The sequence below is a fragment of the Penicillium canariense genome (assembly GCF_028826845.1).
Source record: "Penicillium canariense strain IBT 26290 chromosome Unknown utg000001l_segment0_segment0, whole genome shotgun sequence".
Taxonomy (NCBI): Eukaryota; Fungi; Ascomycota; class Eurotiomycetes; order Eurotiales; family Aspergillaceae; genus Penicillium; species Penicillium canariense.
This window is the reverse complement of record NW_026622728.1, coordinates 8,793,168-8,812,813: the sequence shown is the minus strand read 5'-3', so window position 1 is coordinate 8,812,813 and position 19,646 is coordinate 8,793,168. Positions and strand designations below refer to the sequence as shown.

Here is a 19,646-nt window from a genome sequence, read left to right as displayed (position 1 = left end):
TGAAAGATGCCCGAACCCTATAATGATCTGGACGAATCGAGCTAGCTATGGAGGGCCACATGTTCTTAGTATTTTTGGCCGATGTATTTCAAGTGATTTGTGAAGCCAAATTCCATGTGATATGATACTTCAATACGATTCAGATTTGAAATTTAGCTAAGCCGGAAATATATTAGCGTGGTTCGAATACGGGGTTGAGAAATGATTCCTGTGAGTCAGTTGAAACTGAATACGGTGTGCGGGGTTCGTGAAAATGGGGTAACCTTCCAATCGCAATACTTTTCTTCCTTTGACACGAATTGTCTGAGTAAAGATTAACGGGACCATCTTACCTAGTTCCGTCCACCTCCACCCGATCTCCAAGGGTATGAAAATTGCATCGGCATTTTCAACGGCTCAAGAATGGTCGCTTCCATGGATCAGTCCTCCGCCATTTGTGAGAAGGCAATCCGCAAATACCATGAAATCACGGGGGAGACTCTCGAGGTTGATTTTCTCACAAAGATCCGCAGCGTCAGCGATCTCACGAAAGAGATTGACGAGAGGAATAGCGCCTTCCGCGAGTTCCGCGAAATACGAGGCAACATCTTCGATGTTCTAGAAGCGGCACTGATCCCCGTGCAATTGTTCGGCAACCTCGCGGCTGGAGGCGCATCGATGGTATTCCCCCCAAGTAGTCTCGTCTTTGGGGCCGTCATGCATTTGGTGGGTGCCGCCAAGGGGGTATCTGCCTCATACGATGCGATTCAAGACTTGATGCAGATGCTGCAGGTATGATCTAGCTGCGTTCAGATGAAGACAAGGGGAAGGATGGAGCTCTGAACGAAACTAGGATTTCACCATCCGACTAAAAACATACACACAAGAAGCCATCTCCGAGGCTCTAAGCGACAAGCTTAGCGATATCATCGTTGCTCTTATTGAAATTTTTGCCTTGTCATCTAAGATCGTCCGACGAGGCCGCCTGTTCAAGTACACCCGAAATGTTCTACTTGGTAACGACGACTCCATTCAAGCCACGATGAGCAGACTTGACAAGCTCACCCAGGTCGAAGCGAACCTAGTTGCAGCTGAGACTTTGACAGAGTCGAAGAGAGCCGGCCGTGTAGTTGATGGTATATCTGTGGCCGTCAACGCTACCAACGTGACTGTTCAGGAGACCGGGATGACGGTTAATCAGATGAGCGCACAGGTACATGAGGTGCAGGGGATGCTAGAAAAGCTGATCTTTTCCGGGAATGAAGAAAACCAGGATACCAGGGAAAATGGAGAAGCCTTGCAAGGACTCATCAATCAAGTCCTTAGACCATCCAAGGTTGATTCAGCGCAGGAGTGGTTCGAAAGAATTCACAAAGCCCGTGTACCGGGCACAGGAGACTGGATCCACAGCGAGGATGTTTTTCAATCTTGGATCAATGAGAAAACGCCTGTTATTTTTGTGTCTGGGAATCCTGGTTCGGGGAAGTCATTTTTGGCCGCGAACGTGATCAATTTCCTTCTTAATAGATTTCTTCCGGCCCTTCCACACAACCCGCTGGTTTCGATCGGCTATTTCTTTTTTAGGGATGACAAGCCCCAAACAAGGTCCTTTCATCAGGCGTTGCGCGACCTGGCCTTCCAAATCAGCAAGAACGACCCAGGGTACAGAAAGTATCTCGGGTCTATCAAGGAATATGAACAGATTAGCACTCTGGAAAGCGCGTGGCGTCTCCTTTTCGTTGGATACTTTCTCAAGAAACCCAATATCGAGAGCGTCGCGTATATCCTGCTAGATGCAGTGGACGAAGCTCTAGATGAGGACTGGAGGATCTTTGTCGATCTCGCAAAGGACTTGTACGGCAACCAGTCGTCTTTACGGCTAGCAATTGTTGGCCGACCTTATATCCACGATCAACTGCTCGAAGGCCTGGAGGTTAATCTGCCAACCCTTCACGTCACCAAACAGAAGAATTCCAGTGATATCACTCAGTATATCCACGTCAGCATCAAAAAGTCCCTGATTCTGCGAAGAGTGTCGGCAAAGCTACGGGATGAGATCGTGGATAAACTCTCGGTCCGGGCGGAAGGCATGTTCCTTTGGGTGAATCTTATGCTGCAAGAGTTAGCTAAGAAGCGGAATGAGACCAGCATGCGGAAAGCACTGGAGAGAGCTCCCCGGGGGCTTAAGGAGATGTTGCGACATGTCTTGGCCACTTTCGCTGAAAGATCTAACGAAGAGGAACTCGAGTATCTCAATGAAACATTGCTCTGGGTCACCTGCGCGAGCCAACCGTGGAGACTAGGCGAGATAGAGGCGATCCTCAGACTGAAATCACCGGAGGGAGATGGCATGATTGATCTTGAAGGAGCTCTACGGCGCCAATGGGCGTCATTCTTCTCTTTAGGCCGAGAGGATGGCCTTACGACAGCCGATCTAGAGAATGGATCAGCCGATCTAGATGCATTCAACTGGAGCGCCGACGAGGAGGAACAATGTGATTATGAAACTACCGAGGAGGACTATCTCATGGCCTTCAGCTCAAAAAAGGATACAACCACCGTCAACTTCTGCCATGCTTCCATTGGCGACTTCCTCCGCGATGATTCGGAGGGCAAGGTTTCCACTACAGAGGCCCACATTGGCGTCGGGGTGAATCACCATGAAGCGAAAGCTCATATCCTGAGGATTTACTTAAGGCTAATCACCGATCCGGACTTTGCAATGAAGGCCAACGACTCGGGGCACATGCTCCAATATGCTGCGCGGCATTGGGGCGATCACCTGCTCACCACTTCCCCGTCCAACAGTTCCTCAGAGGATAGACGAGAAATTGCGAAGATGCTATTGACGGCCTTTCGATCGGAAGAATCAATGTCGAAATGGCTCGGGGAAAGTGACTGGGCTCTTTCTACGGCTACCATCAGAGCTGTCCAACAGTGGTGGCAAGAGCAAGACGTCCGCGAGCTTTTATCTTTGGAAGAGAAGGAGTTCGTCTCTACCACGGATGAGGAGCCATTCAATCTATTCCAGCCAATGGTAGTGTTCTGCATCAAGAGGTGGCTGTGGGAAGACCTGCCTAGACCTATTCCCATGGTTTCTATAGTCTGGCGCTACCAGATGCTAGTTAAGGGTGAGGAGATCCACGATCACGACAGGAGCCTAACGGCGGAAGACGTGGTCAAGGCCGCTGAGTTTGGGGGCTTTGAAAAAAGTGGCCAGTGGTTTAAACAATGTGCGATCGCTCTGCGCGAATCCTGCTGCCACGAGGAAGCTCTACAGTATTTCGAAAAGGCGATGGAACTTGACCCGCATAATTGGCGGACCCTGCGTGAACTAGCACAGACATATCAGGAGCAAGACGATTGGCAGGAATCCATTGAGCTCTGGAAACGGACTCGACTAAGTTTGTTGACCGTAATTGCGGAGCGACCAGAGGACCGACCACTGAAAGAACATCTTCATGAGTGTCTGGAGCGTATGGGTCAGATCTATCAAGAACAGGGAAATCGGGAGAAGCGATTCGAGGCCGTTCAAGAGGCATATCAATATGCACCCTCTTGCTGGACCTGTATCCATGCCCTTCTGGAATACCATAATGACAACCACGCCTACGAAGCATCGATGGATTTGCTAAAGAAGTTAGCCAACACTCCGGTTCCCGAGGAAGATTATTCAGAATTGACCCGATTCTTACTGGTCAACGTATTTGATGTGGACAGCAAGTCAAGGCTTGCTGTCGATGCCGCGTCGGCTACCAATGACCTGGATTTCGTGTTGAAAAGCTTACAAACGGCGGCCACGGCGGCTCGAGCGGCATCGAGGACGTTGATTGCCGCAGAGGTGGATATGTCCATCGCTCGGATCTATGATGAGTTTTTGTTTGACCATCAGAAGGCAATCGGGTGCTGGGAGAAGATCATGAATACATACTCTTCTTCCTCCGAGGGGACATTGATCGGGACAATCAGACAGCTTGCCTCCTCAAACTTGGCTCGGGCGTTTCTTTGTAACGCAATCGAGGCTGGAATTGGCATGCCAGAAGCGGAAGTATCAGTGTCCAAACTTGAGAAGCTCACTCAGGAAAGTCAGACCTGTCTGTTAGGAAGCTGCGCCTTCGTGCCGGCCGTTTACTTGGGCATCTACTGTCGCCTTCGAGGGCAAGACGAGCGGGCGCGGGCTCTCTTCCAACCCTCCCTACAACGAAGCATTCAAGCCATAAGCGATGACAATCCTAGGAATGAGGACCTGTCCGACCTGCAATATACTCTGATGAGGACGGGAGACTTCAAAAATGTTGTTGCAATTGCCCACAGGTCGGAACAGGACAATAGCGAGCCTTGGTATGTATGCCGCGGCCCATGCCGGCGCAAAATTCCCAAACGAGATGGTTTTTCCATTTGCCCCATCTGTTTGGAAAAGGAGTTGTGCCCAGAATGTGTTAAAAAACTGGTGGAGGGAGAGATGCCCAAGAAGAGATGTCATTCCCAGCACGTTGAATACTTCATCTCTATTACCCCGCAGTTGAAAGAGGTCCGCGGTGGCATGATGTTGGTCCACGGCGAGGAGATGGATTTCGCGACGTGGTTGAATCAGTTGAAGGAGGAATGGGATCTTGGTGCCTGCAATCCTCCAGGTTCCACCGCACGTCAATTTGGTCTCAGTGACTTTTTACTAGGCCTTGTGGCGTAGATCCAAGAGTAGCATGCAGGTACCTTGCTCACGGTAGTATTCAGTGCCGCACTTTGGGAGCTCAGAAGAGGGATCGAATGACTGATTGATTGATTGATTGATCGATTATTCCCTCTCGGATCTGTCAGACGTAAGGCCGATTTGCCGGCAGAACACTAATAGTCCCATCATAGAATCTATGGGGAGGGTTCAAGAATGTATCGAACACACTATAATGTCCTCATAGCGGACATGATTCAATGGTCCATGCTCTGAGCCCAACACACTTCCGTATATTCAACATACAATCTAAGATGTTGTCTAGCGTATTGAAGCATGTCCTTGAGGCACAGATGTCTTTGTTCAAGTCAGAGAAATGACAGACAAAGAAGGAGAGAAGCATCCTCTTCCTCCTGGTGTATATTCACAGTAAAGAGCTCTGGACTAGGAAGCTAGCAAATACTCGAGGATATGCTATCGGTAGGGCTCCAAACTAATACCACTCTACATTGTTTTGCTTAGGGATGCACTTTGCCAAGAAGAGGATAAGCAGAATTTGGTTATGAAAAACCGTGCTCAGAATGGGCTAATCCCATATGCAAGCATCTGATTTACTTCATGACCTATTTATTTCCTGAGATTACAGTCAGCTTACTTGTCAGAGTATGATTCCTCCTTGAAACGACGAAGTTTCTCCGCACAACCGGCCAATTTGGGTGGCCCATACAGTGTTCAGCTCCTAAGCAGATTTGTTTACCAGAGCTCGTCGGTAATTAGATTTAAATTTATTATTGGTTCCAGGAGCTCTGACTGCTTCAGCTTACGCCATGGTCTCATCTCTAGTTATCGTCGGAATCTATCGGCTGAACGCGCGTGCGGGGAACAATCTGATTAACCCGATCGCGGCGAGCGGCCCCACGACATCGAATGAAACCCAGTGACCCAGTCACGCCCCCGCACTCTTCACCGCGTTTATCAACAGATGACCGCGCGCGCGCTCAGATCAGATGTCATTTGATCGCGGCCAGCCGGAGATGGGTTGCGACTTTGAATTTCCTTATAACCGCGGGGCAGGACGGCTCCCTGGATAGGAGCCGATTTCTGTTTCACACTGCGCGAGATCATTGTTGGCTGCATCTTTTTGGTACTTTGAATCATCTATATCCGGTACCGGATTTCAAAGAATCTTTGTTTGGCGAAGAGTCTCGAGCGCGATTCACCCAACGCCCAGCAGAAGTCTAATCTCAAGTCAATGACTTCTTTCATACGATAGTCCCAAATTAATTTTATTGTTTCCGTGGCTCAACTATCCACTCCGACAAGCTGACTTGAAGTTATATAAGAAGAATGCTGGAAATCGCATCTTTCCCAGCGTGCAAACCCATCGATTCATTACAGAACCAACCTATTGGAGACTGCTCTCGGGCACAATTGGACTAAATAAGCGCAAGCTACCATGAATAACGCGAAGGGCCAAGATAATAGTGACGCGCCAGATATGGAGCTGGTATGCCACCCCCCCCAACCCCGAGACCGGATTACAAGGTCTCTGCTAATCCGTGCGCATCAATAGCTACAAGGCCTCGAGGAAGCCCTACATTGCACAAAGTGTCGAATCAATGTCACACCAGCTAGCATGACAGTCGATATCCAGAAAGGCGTATACATCACTTCCCACTACCCACCGTACTTCAGGAACAACAACACCAGAGATGACAACATTTCGCCTCTTGAGACGCAGTCTACACCCGAAGACCCATCTTTCTGGACATTTATCTCTGTTTCTCAGCGTGAACGTTACTACGAGCTCGTCGAACAAACACTCAACCACATACTAAACAAGACCAAATCGATGGACCCGGAAGTCGCCGTCTTATCTGCCCACTACCAAGTAGACTTTCACATCCGCCAGCATTACCTCTCGCACCGAGGTGTACTGACGTTCTGTCGTAACGCGGACGATATGCAGCAGCTACGGCACTGGCAATGGAAAATGGACGACTTGGACAACATCAGACCGGTCAACCTAGATCATGTCTGGCCCCGCGGTTGCAAGCATACAGCATGGCCGAGAGACAAAAACCTGGAAATGATGCACCAGACCCTCATGTGGAAGCGCGCATGGCTGACGCGACGGAAACGTGTGGAGGAAGTCAGGGCCCGGTGGGCTATTATCATGGAAGAGCGGCGCAAACAGCGGGAGATGTTATTGCTCAAGAAGGGTGCAACGATCACAGTACGCCTCTACTGCAGGGGTGAGCTAAAGGATGTACGAGAGCTTAAGAGGATCAGGCATTCAGAGCCGGCGCTCCGACCGAGGAGGATGTTGCAGAATTCCGGATTGTGAGAGAAACATTTATTGGGCGGGGTTTTGGTGTTTGGGGCCATTTTTCGTAAGGATATCCTATTTGATTGTTGTGTTGTTGCACAAGGCCCGAGAAGCGATCGAGGCCATTCTTCCCTGTTTGTTCACATGCCTAGGTCACCCTGGTTGGTGAGATGGCACTTGAATTTGCTCTAGACTTTTCACAGGGAAGGGATTTTTAAGTCTGACATGCATACCGAAGCGGTTCGGCATGAAATAGCGAGGGGCATTTATACATGCAATTTGCTCCGTTAAATTGCTTGTGTTCTTGTAAGGTTGTACAAGACGTACCCCGGAATCTTCACTCCAGGTCAAAGCTATACCTAGGGCCTATCAAGATCAATTTCCCCGACTGTAATACCAGCCATTGTCCCGATCAAGGTATCTGTGGGGTTCCCGCTTGATTTTAGGATTATTCAAATTGTTCCTCAACCAAGACCCTGAGACAGCTCGGAGGGTACCAGGGTAGGTACTTTCTGTCATGGAATATGCAGTCAGACAGGGCGGTCTAAATGTGAAGACAGACTTGAGATAGAGTATGCAAAGGATTTAGGATGTATTTTTTCTACTCATACTCATCAGCATCTCTCCCCGGATTTACATTACGTAGGTAGAGAATTAAATAGTCGACAATCTGTTAATACAATACCCTTCAGATGGGTTGGTGAGGGGGGATTCATAGTTTCTTCTACTTGCACAACGGGATGGTAGGCTACATCATCATCATCATCATCATCTCCGTCTGAAAGCTCGCTTGTGCTGCAGGAATCGGGCTAATCGGGATAATCGGGTTACTGTGTAGATGTCCAAGGGAATGGATCTGTTCGTGAAACAGATGCGTTTCCACTTAGGATAGGTGGATATGCAGCTCCCTGTCGTTGCTGTGGAACCTTGAATTATCCTTTACCCCCCAGTGGTACATTTCTTCCCGTGTTGACTCAAACATGCTGAATACAACCTCGCGGTACTTCCATAACATATCGCATAGCGAACACGCTCAAAGAGAAGCACTCGCCGGCTATAAAATGCCGCACAAAGTCATTCAGTTCGGTTCTAATTATAACCATCGAGTGTTTCCCATATCACCATTTCAGTTACCACAAGTCACGTCAGGATGCGTCTTTTGGCAGTAATTGCGCTCATCTTTACCACCCTGGTTATCGCATCCCCAGTTGACGATATCCATGGGCCTCTCTTGCCAGATGAGGCCCGTTGCAGGCATGGATATGATAGGTGCATGAGCGTAAGAAAGAGAGCTCCCCGGTTAGTCAGAAGGAAGTCTAATTGACTCACGCAGCGATGTTATGAACGTCACTTTGGTCGAGAGTGTCGGGAAGTGAGTTTCTCTTTTCCTGTCGGGCCTGCCCCGGACTAGTTGGTCGCTGACTTTGAACAGCGCTGTTACTCGGACTTTTGCGAACGTTGAAACACTTGGCATACTCGCCTTTATTTCCCACAGCTTTCAACAACCTGTGGGAATTTCAGACCGGCCGGGGAAAGTGTCTCGAGCAGGGGAGGAGTATCAACCGGGTGTTGGTGCTCGGTTAATTGGAGGAGCGACTACTGTGAATATCAACAACAAGATTCATTGGTGATATCATTTGTTGGCCATTTAGCCCCTGTGCATTTAATTTTCGCGATGCATCAAAAATTGGAATCAATCTGGAGAAATTGAACACAACATTTGGTCCTGTTGATCCCATGTATATTGGCGAGGTGTGGTGTAGAGTGACTATTGCCACAACCTCGCATCTGCCCGAGTCCATCGCAACGTCCACCGTCCAACCTCCAACCTCCAACACTACCACCGTTATTTCGCCTGCGAAAGATTTCCCCGTTCTTCCACAAGACTTTCCGGATATGAGCCCGGAGTGGGACTCTCATGGTGGGCCTTTGTTCAATTAATCCAGGCCTTGTTCGAGGCTCGGTCTTACGTGTGATTCTTCAATTCAGTCTGCAGCACCTCTACAAACGGGGAACGCCATTTCACCGTCAAGTATCGGACGATTGCTCGGCATGACCTGAAGAGAACGAATGGCAGCCACTACCCCAGCCTGAACCCTCGCAGGTCTTACGTTCAGGGCTCTGCTCTGCATTCTGCGAAGCGATTCATGAGTGGATTCCCCAAGATCGCCATGGCGGCTTACCTGATTGAGAGACGATTCCAGCTTTCGCCTCCAAATGACCAGAAAAAGCCCCACCCACCCCTCAAATTCTGGGGGAAGCACACTGTGAAGATCCGGGACGGTCAATGGGGTAGTCTCCCGCAGATGCAGCAGTTTGCAACGGGAACTTCCACCATGAGGCCATGAAGGTCATTGAGCGCCCAGAGTGTGACCATTCCAACGCCTGGCACCGATCTCCCGCGCCCGCGGCGGTTGTGGCTGGCCCCTCCTTCCCTCGCCTTCCTGATCCCGCCTGTGCTCATATTGGGGCTTCGACGATTTGCTCGAAGCCCTCGGATAGCTGATCCAGTCAAGGCCGGCCGGTTAACTCTCCGCCCCTTGGATCCATGATTCCCATGGGTAGGCACACACAACCGGAGGTCAGTCGACCGTGGACGGGCATCTCCGTTTTTTTTAGCAGCGGGCCACCAATTAGCGCCCAGGGGCTCCCCGTGACTAATCGGCTTGGTCGCATTTCGTCACAGTCCATGAGGCGCCACCGGACAAAACTCATCGTCTTTTCCAAGGCCGCTACGCAGATCTGAAGATCGCTGACGTGGGAAGTTGGTCGAGAATACTGGTCGATGGAGAGTCTGCCTGTGCCTGTGCCTGAGCCTGCCACTCACCGCGCAGGATTCAGTCGAGTCCCGAGCCCCGTTCAGGAGCGACTATGGTTGCAGCGACACTCACGGCCCAAGCTAAAACAAGGTCATGTGTCCGACTCTCCAGTCTCGAGGGTCAGCCCCTGTGACGAGGGCTATCATGATGACTCTCGAGGCTCCCCAGGGAGAGACAATATTCCCCTGTTCCCCAGGCCCATGGACTGCAACCCGCATCATCATTAGTTCAGCCCACTCGGGAACCGTATGATATGACGTAAGGGCGACCCCGACTCTGGTTAGGGTTCTGGTCCCGAGCCACCGGCCCGCGAAAGTCGCAAAATTTGACTTGACCGACCTGCCGAAAGGGCTGAAACAGCCGCAGAAAGAAAAGCCGAGGGCACCACCACGACCATGGGGTATTTAAGATAGACAGGCAAGGCCATATAGATCGTCAGTAGACAGGAGACAGGCCATGACGTCCTCGCAGCCCGACCGAACCGCGAAGAATCTCCCCTCAAAACGAGGGGAACGAACATCCACTCTACGACCCACCGTCGCGCCGGATGGGAAACAAGTGGGTAGCAACCATCCTTGGGTGGACACGCTGGGGATTTATAACGTCGCCAGCGCCTGATTCCTGTTCCTCCGCCTCCCCCGTTCCGCCTTTTCAATCCTCTTGACTCGACCCCCCACTTCCCTCGATCAAACTCCCACTTTGCACCTCCCACCACCACCGTTCACCGACCGTCTACACACTGAATACACTACTCTTGATCACTGCTCGCCTGACAAACGCCCACCCAACATGGAGAAGACTCAGGTTCTGTTGGTCGGCGCAGCGGGTGAAACCGGAGGGTCCATTGCGAACGGTCTCGTCGAAGACGGCAGCTTTGTACGCAATCAATAATTTTTCCCTTCGCAACCTCGGCGATAACTAACGATGCATTTCGTTCGGTTCTACAGGAAGTCCACGCCCTCGTTCGCCCCGCCTCCGTGCACAAACCCGCCATTGTGAAGCTCCAGGAACGAGGAATCCAGATCCGGAAATGCGACCTAAGGTCGTCAGAGGAGCAGCTCATCGAAGCGCTCGCCGATATTGATGTCGTCATTAGCTGTGTCGGTCCCTCCGAGCAGCAGGACCAGATTCCTCTCGCCAAGGCCGCAAAGAAGGTCGGCATCAAGCGATTCATCCCCTGCGGTTTCATCACCGTGGCACCTCCCGGTGGTGTGATGTGGCTGCGCGACGAGGTATGGAAGCACTCTCGGGTGGTGCAATGTGCCCTTCTAGTCCCTAGCTGATCATGCTTCTTGTCTCGGTCCAGAAAGAGATTGTCTACAACCAGATCCGCCAACTGTGGCTCCCCTACACCATCGTCGATGTCGGCTGGTGGTACCAGCTCTGCTACCCCCGCCTTCTTTCCGGCCGCGTCGACTATGCCATGACCTCCGGCAACGACGAGATCATCGGTGATGGGAACACGCCCACTGCGCTCACCGACTTGCGGGATATCGGTCGCTACATGGCCTTGATCATCAAGGACCCGCGCACCTTGAACAAGAAGATCCTCGCCTACAACCTGGTCACGACACAAAACAAGATCTATGACCTGATCGAGGATATCAGCGAAGAGAAGGTCGATCGCAACTATGTATGTTTGCCCACCACCCAGCACACCAAATTGCCTCCGGCCACGGTAGCGTATATGTAGACTAATCAACTCTTACTTTCCTCCGGAGCATAGGTCCCCGAAGAGACTATCTGCAGCCGCGTCCTGGCAGCCCGACAGGCCAGTGAAACTTATCCGTTCGACCCGATCAAGTTCATGCCTCGGTATCTCGCCGAATATCAATACTCCTGGGGCATCCGCGGCGACAACAACCCCGAGTACGCCAAATATCTCGGCTACCATCTGACCACCGAGCTGTACCCGGAGTTCAAGCCGACCGACTTCCGCGAGTACCTTGAGTCAGTGGTGCGCGGCACCGCCAAGGGTATCTACCAGGACCGAATCATCTCGCGCAAGCACCAGCGCCATTTCCCACGCACCGAGTCCAGCGACTCGCTGTATACCCGTATCTTCCCTCGCACAGAGTCAAGCGACTCGCTCATGTCGCGATGAACTGATGACACAACCTCTTCACGTATGTTCTAGTCTCCGACGACCGGTGTCCAGGCGACGCCCATCAACCGTTTCTCACGGCGGTTCTCCTGTTCGGGACTCCTTTTTACAAGAAGACTTGTTTTCTTTTTTTTTATGATCTAAACACTTCTCTACCACTCAACCCTACTTACATGCCCCGAGACGGGTATACATAGGGGGGCTGGCTCCTTGCTGGTTTCATTTTTGGGCGTTATTGACTTTTCCTCGACTTGAGACGACTTTGGGCGTTGGCAATCATATCGCTTCTACGGAATCGACGGTGAATTCAAATCATAGACGTTAGCCACGGGGTGATGTGCCATTTGGGGATGATGAGGTGCTGCTCGTGGCAATGATAAGTTGCTGACTTTCAATCGGAGATGCTATTCTATTTTGGTTTGCACTGTTTCATACACGCTTGAGTTTTGATCTGCCTCTACGGAGGGGATCGTCGTTGCATATAAAGAAATACCGATTCATGGCTATCCCAAATCCCAAATTCCAACTTCCAAATTTGTGCCTGCGGGCTGGCGCCTTCCACGTACTCGCTCTTTCCAACTCAACTCACAAACTTTTGCCGCGGCGCGCCTGTTTGCTTGCACAGGTTGAGGACGGTTCATGGGATGAATGCTTGACTTAGTTTTCATCTCAGACTCCAGAATTTCGCCGATCAGATCCTCCCGTGTTGCATTCCCTGTTTAATGGAAGGCTCTCCGCATTCCCTGCGACCCACTCGGTCTTCTAATAGCAGCCAAGCGCAGACTGCAAACCAGGAGTCGATGAACCCGCCCAAGAACCCTCCGAAGAAGCCTGAGGGCATTACAACAGAGTTCACGGATATTTTTGGGGCGTTGACGCCGCGACAAGCTGGAATCATCAGTTCGGCTGCAATGTTGCCCGTTGCACATAATAAACCCGCTAATCTGGATTCACAGCCATCGGGTCGGCGATCGGTACAGGATTGATGGTCGGTAGTGGGAGAGCTTTGGCTATGTATGTCCCCCTCACCCATGCCGCTACATTTTGCTTGTATATTGACTCTTGACATAGGAGCGGCGTGAGTCAACCATCTACCTGAGAATGGACTCATGGACCTGACAGAGTTGAAGCCCGCAGCCATCATGATTTCCTATACTCTCGTCGGATTCGCGGTGTTCCTTGTTCTTTGTGCACTGGGAGAGGTTGCTGCATGGCTGCCAAAGCCATGCACCGTGGCCGATCAGGCTTTTCGCTTCTGTGATCCCGCGCTGGGTTTTAGTCTGGGTTGGATGTGAGTGCCCTCTCCTTCCGAAAGTGCCGCTGCGGTGCTTGGACTTACAAACTTGCTACTAGATACTGGCTCAAATATGCTATCGTCACACCAAATCAATTAACAGCCGCTGCCCTCGTGATCACCTTGTGGTTGGATGCGGAGACGGTCAATCCAGGAGTCTGGATTACGGTATTCCTCTTGATCATCGTGGCTCTCAACTATATTCACCACAACCTCCCCAGTCACGTCGAGTTCTTTGTGTCGTCTTTCAAACTCATTGTGATGAGCGCCCTCATGGTCTTGTCGCTTGTTCTTGCACTCGGCGGGGGTCCCGATCACCGGGTACGAGGATTCCGATACTGGAAACATCCCGGTGCCTTTGTCCATTGGACGCACAATACGCTGGAGAATTTTTTCCACACGTGCGCAGCGTTTTCCTCCGCGACCTTCGCGTACATTGGCAGCGAAAGATCTGGCTTCTTGGCTCGGTCGCCGAATGTCCCAAAGGCCATGAATCGTGCCATCAAGCATACCTTTTACCGAATCCTGGTCTTCCATATTCTCGGTATCACCCTCATCGGGATGATGGTTCCGCACAACTCGTCCAAACTGGCCTTTTATCAAGGCTCGGGGAAGCATCCTGCCGCCTCTCCGTTTGTGGCAGCACTCGTCTCGGCGGGTCTCACTGTGGTGCCCGACATGTTGAATGCATATATATTGGTATTCATTGTTTCGATTGCAAACTACGACCTGTATCTGGCCACCAAAGCATTGTCCGATCTTTCCATCAAGCGGCGAGCCCCTGCCTTTCTGTCCCGGGTGAACAGCAAAGGGGTTCCTCTCTACGCGCTGGCCATATCCGCATGCGTGTCTAGCCTGGCCTACCTTAATGTCTCGCAAGACTCTGGCATGGTTTTTGGGTATCTGTTGGACATCGTCACCATGCTTGGTCTCCTCACCTGGATATCTATTCTCATCACCCACATCTGTTTTGTGCGAGCGCGCAATGCCCAAGGTATATCCGACGATATGCTCGTTTTCAAGGCCCGCTTTGGTCTTCCCGGAACCTGGCTCGGGCTGGCGCTGTGTCTCTTTATTTCATCGACCATGATTTTCAATTCACTCCCTATCAACAACAACCAACTGATGGGGTTCGACTTCAAGAAGTTCGCCGCCTCGTATGTCGGGGTTCCCATCTACATCATCCTGTATGTTGGGTACAAGATCATCCTGAAGAGCAAGCGCATCAGGCCGGAGGATGCCGATTTTTGGTCTGATCAGCAAGGTGGAAGACGACCAGCGGTTGAGTTGTAAGACGTGCAGGAACAGAATGGACCGTCCAGACCACATTGGTGACGCCTATGCCTGTCCGGATGCGCGATATGGAAGGCATACGTCGAGACTGGTAGGGGGAAGTGAAGCCCCTCGAGACTGCGGTGCTATTGTATATACCTCTTTGCACGGCTAGGATTCCTCCAATGGCATGAGCGTTGCTACCTTTCCCCACCTTTCCAACGCACTGCTGGTCTCAGTCTAAACTCCGGCGTTAGCAAACCTCCCCCTTCCATTTCCCAGACTTTAGTTTGATCATTTTTATGCCCCTCTGCTGGGCGCCTCAATTGGTGATCAACTTGTAGAGTGGGTCCGCGGGCGCTGAAGCAACCCTGACCCAAAAGGTCAGCGCGGCCGTTCAATCAACGTCATTTCTTTGTCCACCCCTGCCTCTATCCATGGGGAAATGAGAGTGGGAGGTGGCTTTTATGTTTGCTTTTTGTCACCGGACTACTCGTTTTGCTTTACCGGATTCGAATGGCCCCATGTGTGGGCGCGTAAACTCGCGCGGGTCTTGTTTGGGCCCACGTCGAGGCTGATAAGAACGCGCGCCGACCTAAGAGCAGGTTGACCTGGGGACTCTCGAGTCCATATTCCCATTTTTCTTCTCGTGTTGGAGATCGGTTCGCCCGAATCTGAATGGGCTCTACAGATCCCCGCCGGCATCCTCTTCGCCGACCGACATGTTTCCAGCCACCCCTCAGCGCCCCCGCGAGAATGTCGGCTCTTTCATCGACAACTTGAATCGCCAATTCGGCCTTGAAATTCCCACCCCGACGAATTCCTCACCTTCAGCGTTGCAAATCCACAATTCTCCGCGCTGGCGCGCTTATAAGGGTATCAAGAAGCTGTACTACCGGCGCAGAGTCGGCCTCGATCGCTTGATCCATGGGTTCGCCGAATGGGTCGATGGGCATACCCTGCCGCAGGGAGCACAGGTCGACTGGAGGCGCAACCACGGAAGACACAGCAAAGAGCCGGTCATTTTGAGTGACGCGGAGCGGAACCGGCGACTGGAATACCTGCTGAGCCTAGTGGAGCGCGAGATCTCGGGGGTGGATGGGGGGAGAGTGAACGGACGGATATCGCAGAGTTTTGCTGATCAATCCGCCCAGTCGGTTTCGCCGAGGAAGCGAAGATTGTCTGAGGGGGAGGATGGTGAATTCTACACCGCGCCCAACTCGCCCACTAAAGCCAACCGGCCCGCCCCATCGCCCGGGCTCGACTTGACAAAGCTGCAAGTCTCCGCTCACCAGGATGAAAGGAATGGCCTGCACTTGGCTGAGGGTGTGGCCCCGAACAGTAGATGGGACACATTGAAACCACCATCGAGCTTTCTCGAGAGGTTGACTGCTCACCAGTCTACCCCTCGCGATGACCCTCTCAAGGGTTCTGATGCAGTGCCAACCACCATGGATGGACATAACACTAGCTTCATGACGACGACGTCCGTGTCGTCGATCTTTTCGTCTCGCATGGATCGTTCTTTTGACACCACCACGACAGATGTGACTGAGCCGCTTGCGACACAGTCGACCTATACAGACTCCGTCGTGGGCTGGATGGAGCAGGACATGGACGGGAGCATGGAAGATCATGCTATGACGAATGGGAAACCCCCCAACGAAGAGAAGGCGACTCGGGAATGGATTGTCGACAATCTCCTTCGATATGGTCCGTTCTCGTTTGAGCAGACACTTAGTGAGAACATCCCATTGCGCTTCCGCTACGAGCTGGAACGGATTGGACGGGCGTGGAATGTTCCTCTCAAGACACTGTTCACCGGGAAAAAAGTGCCCTTTGCGACGCAGGACTCATTCTGGCAATGGGTCACCAATGACCATACCCAGCGCTGCGAGCGCCCTGTTCCACAACGTTCTCCAGCTAATGCTTGGAATGCTGCCGTGGGCGACTTTAAAACAGAAAGGCCTTCCGAGGTGGTTATAATGAACGGTGATCTTGCATGGTGCAGCGAATCCGAGCCTGGAATTCTGAAATTGAACTTCGGTCCTCTCCAGGTAGACAAGACATGCCGTTTCCATCGAAGATTCGGATCGGATAGGTTCTTGTCTCTTACTATCCCGGCGCCCGCTCGGCCGCCCAAGTATCTCCAATTCCTCGATCATCCAACGGTGCTTCGCGAAAGTATTGCTTTCTGGTTGACGCGTCATAACCACCGATGTTTGGGACGGGTCTGGCGACCGTTCTTCGTGGAGGAGGTAAAGTCCAAGGGAAAAGAAAGAAGAGATCGTCGCTTTCGCATCGACTTCTTCGCCGTGGACGGTGTCGATTTTGATCAGAAACCCCTGGAAATGTCCCCCATTGCGCCTCCGCACCAAAAGAGTGATTCACATACTCCAATGACCGTGGAAGATCTGCTTGAGTGGCACATGCCGTCTGCAGAAAATGCAAACCAGAGCAATTGTAAGCTATTCCAGCGGATCTCTCTGGGTTTGTCCAAGACGACTGCTTCTGTCGCTCTTCGACCTTCTCAGATTCTCCGCCTGAGAGATGACCCTTCGCGGAAAATTCAAATGAACGATGGCTGCGCGCTGATGTCCCGAGGCTTGGCAAATGCCATCTCTGATCAGCTTGGGATCACCGGCGCCACCCCCAGCACTTTCCAAGGCCGTATTGCGGGGGCCAAAGGACTTTGGATGGTTGATCGGCATAGATCTTCCATTCACAGCTTCAATGAAGGCGATGGAAACAATATCTGGATCCAGATATCCGATACGCAATTGAAGATTCATCCGCACCCCCAGGATTGGAGCGAGCCGTTTGATGCAGAGCAATTGACCTTCGAGGTCGTCAAATGGTCCAAGCAATTGAAACCGGTCACTTTGAACATCCAGCTCTTGGCTATCCTGGCACATGGAGGAAATGCTCGGGATTATATCGCTGAGCTCACTCGGAAGAGCATTCGTGCCCCGTTCGAAGCCCTTGCGGATGTGCTGGACCGCAACAGCAACGTTGCTTGCCGTGCTTTGCTCCAAGAGCTCAGGCCCTCTGGCGGAGACATTACCAACAAAGCCCGGCAGCTAGATGAGTGGGTGGCTAACGATGCGGAATTTATCATTCGCCTGTCCGAGGCAGGCTTTGCTCCACAAACATTCTACCCTCTTCGCAAACGGCTCCGTTATTTCTTGAGATCCTTGCTTGACCGCCACGTCGAGGAGCTTCGCATCCAGGTGCCGCTCTCGACGTATGCCTTCTGTATCGCGGACCCATATGAAGTTCTCGAACCGGATGAAATCCACTTCGGATTCTCTAAGAACTGGAAGGACCCCGATGGGCAGTTTGAAGATAACCTGCTCGACGACATGGATGTTCTAGTTGGCAGACTCCCCGCTCACGTCCCTTCCGATATCCAACGCCGTCGGGCGGTTTGGAAAACCGAGCTCCGCCACTTCAAAGATGTCATCGTTTTCCCGACGAAAGGCGACCACCCGCTGGCCGATATGCTCTCCGGCGGTGACTACGATGGGGACATGCCCTGGGTCTGCTGGGATCCAAATATCGTTCAGAGCTTCCACAATTCCACCCCGCCAACAGAAGCGCTCCCATATGATCACTTTGGTCTAACTAAACATGCAATACCCATGTCCACCGTGCACTCTACCGAGGAATTTTTGCGAGGTGCCTTCGAGTTCAATCTTACCGCATCGAATCTTGGACGATGCACATTGGAACATGAGAGAATTGCCTACCACGAATCCCTCGATGGTCCAAAAGCAACAGAGCTGGCCTGTCTGCTGAGCCATCTCGTTGACGGGCGCAAAGGTGGTGTGCACATGTCGGAGCAAGCCTGGCAGGCGTATCGCAAAAAGCTCAGTCCACATGGACAAGCTCCTCCCGCATACCGGGAGCCCGACCGCAAACCCAAATTGGAGAACATGATCGATTACCTCAAGTTCAAGATTCTCGACACCGAACGACACAATATTCTAACCGAACTCGAGACAAGATTTCCTGAAACCATATCCGAGGACGGCATAGACGAGGATCTCATTCGTCCTTGGAACGAGGCCGGGGAAGCTGCCAAGGTTGACAAGAAGGCGGGTGGAAATCTCGATATCGTTCTGCACGATGTCACCCGCGCCATCCAGAAGTTACACCGTACTTGGTCAACCATGAAAAACGACGGGATCCCATACTCAGTGCGCATTCGCCGGGTCGCCGAAGGCGCTAGGGCTCTATCTCCGCCAGAGTCCGGGTCTCACCCTCTTGTCCACACATGGCGCAACAGCCGTTCTGCATGGCGGTGTCTGCTTGCTTCATGTGCGTACCGCCAGTACCGAAATTCTTTCTTCCCTTTTCACGCGTTTGGCGACACACTGTGCGAATTGAAGGCTTCTACACTGCCATCACGCACCATCACAAATGAGATTGTGGCTTGCTTGCGAGTCAACCAGAAGCTGGCATCCCGCCTCACCGCTGGTGACATATCCGTCAACCATGCCGAGACCGAGGCGGACGAGTTTGAAGGTGAAGACGCAATTCTCGAAGCACTTATGTGGAGGCAGGACGCTAAGTACTACGACGAATGGCACGATGGAATGTCTGTGGAGTGAAGCTGTCCAGATTCTTAGCCAGCGTATTATTACCCATGCGTTCTTCTGCTTTGGATTTTCTTTCCCGGTTCTAATGGGAAGTGATCTTTGGGAGACACGCTGTCGAGCATTTAGACATATCAGCATACCCAATTAGATACCCAGCACCCAAAAATAGTTACCACCTCCCTATTTTAAAACGTTTAGCATGAGCCTCTCCGTCTAGCCACTGATCGGTGCAGGATTTCGGTTCTTTGTGGCGAGGAAGGTATGTGCCTTGAACCGAACTGCGCCCTAGTCACAATGTTGGAAGAGCATGCGATCGTATCTATTCCACCAATCGTGGCAGAAGCTTGGTGGTAGCAGAAGGAACTGGCTAAATGCGCTAACTCCATGTTTCGAACCAGCCCAGTCTGAATGAAAGATTAGCCGTGGAGCAGACCCTGCAACTAGGCCCCAAAAGGGCACTGCTAAAAGGGGCCCCCACTTCACATGCCGGGACGTATCTCGCGTCGGTGGGCAGTTGATTGCTCCCCCCAATCCATAGCGGTGGCGCGCTCGGCCCCGGCGAAACAGAGGGCTGGCATT

The 19,646-nt window shown here is 51.8% G+C and overlaps 6 protein-coding genes across 6 annotated transcripts; all 6 read left to right on the top strand.

Annotated features, from left to right (window-relative positions):
• Positions 1-402: 402 nt before the first annotated feature.
• N7482_003057 (NACHT and TPR domain protein) lies at positions 403-4,669 on the top strand (the record flags this gene model as incomplete). The annotated part of the gene is made up of 2 exons (XM_056685182.1): positions 403-771; positions 833-4,669. The coding sequence occupies 2 exons, from the start codon at positions 403-405 to the stop codon at positions 4,667-4,669; spliced, it is 4,206 nt and encodes a 1,401-aa protein (XP_056548788.1).
• A 1,435-nt stretch (positions 4,670-6,104) lies between these two features.
• On the top strand, positions 6,105-6,995 carry N7482_003056 (uncharacterized protein; the record flags this gene model as incomplete). Its single annotated transcript, XM_056685181.1, has 2 exons — positions 6,105-6,155; positions 6,222-6,995. 2 exons carry the CDS (start codon positions 6,105-6,107, stop codon positions 6,993-6,995), a joined length of 825 nt encoding a protein of 274 aa, XP_056548787.1.
• A 1,132-nt stretch (positions 6,996-8,127) lies between these two features.
• N7482_003055 (uncharacterized protein) lies at positions 8,128-9,325 on the top strand (the record flags this gene model as incomplete). The annotated part of the gene is made up of 5 exons (XM_056685180.1): positions 8,128-8,246; positions 8,311-8,349; positions 8,410-8,556; positions 8,630-8,898; positions 8,967-9,325. The coding sequence occupies 5 exons, from the start codon at positions 8,128-8,130 to the stop codon at positions 9,323-9,325; spliced, it is 933 nt and encodes a 310-aa protein (XP_056548786.1).
• Positions 9,326-10,585: 1,260 nt separating this feature from the next.
• Positions 10,586-11,900, top strand: N7482_003054 (aromatic alcohol reductase; the record flags this gene model as incomplete). The annotated part of the gene is made up of 4 exons (XM_056685179.1): positions 10,586-10,672; positions 10,744-11,028; positions 11,103-11,429; positions 11,523-11,900. 4 exons carry the CDS (start codon positions 10,586-10,588, stop codon positions 11,898-11,900), a joined length of 1,077 nt encoding a protein of 358 aa, XP_056548785.1.
• Positions 11,901-12,700: 800 nt separating this feature from the next.
• On the top strand, positions 12,701-14,487 carry N7482_003053 (putative amino acid permease; the record flags this gene model as incomplete). Its single annotated transcript, XM_056685178.1, has 5 exons — positions 12,701-12,800; positions 12,857-12,914; positions 12,972-12,978; positions 13,031-13,191; positions 13,254-14,487. 5 exons carry the CDS (start codon positions 12,701-12,703, stop codon positions 14,485-14,487), a joined length of 1,560 nt encoding a protein of 519 aa, XP_056548784.1.
• Positions 14,488-15,188: 701 nt separating this feature from the next.
• Positions 15,189-19,079, top strand: N7482_003052 (RNA dependent RNA polymerase; the record flags this gene model as incomplete). Its single annotated transcript, XM_056685177.1, has 1 exon — positions 15,189-19,079. One exon carries the CDS (start codon positions 15,189-15,191, stop codon positions 19,077-19,079), a length of 3,891 nt encoding a protein of 1,296 aa, XP_056548783.1.
• Between the last annotated feature and the right edge of the window lie 567 nt (positions 19,080-19,646).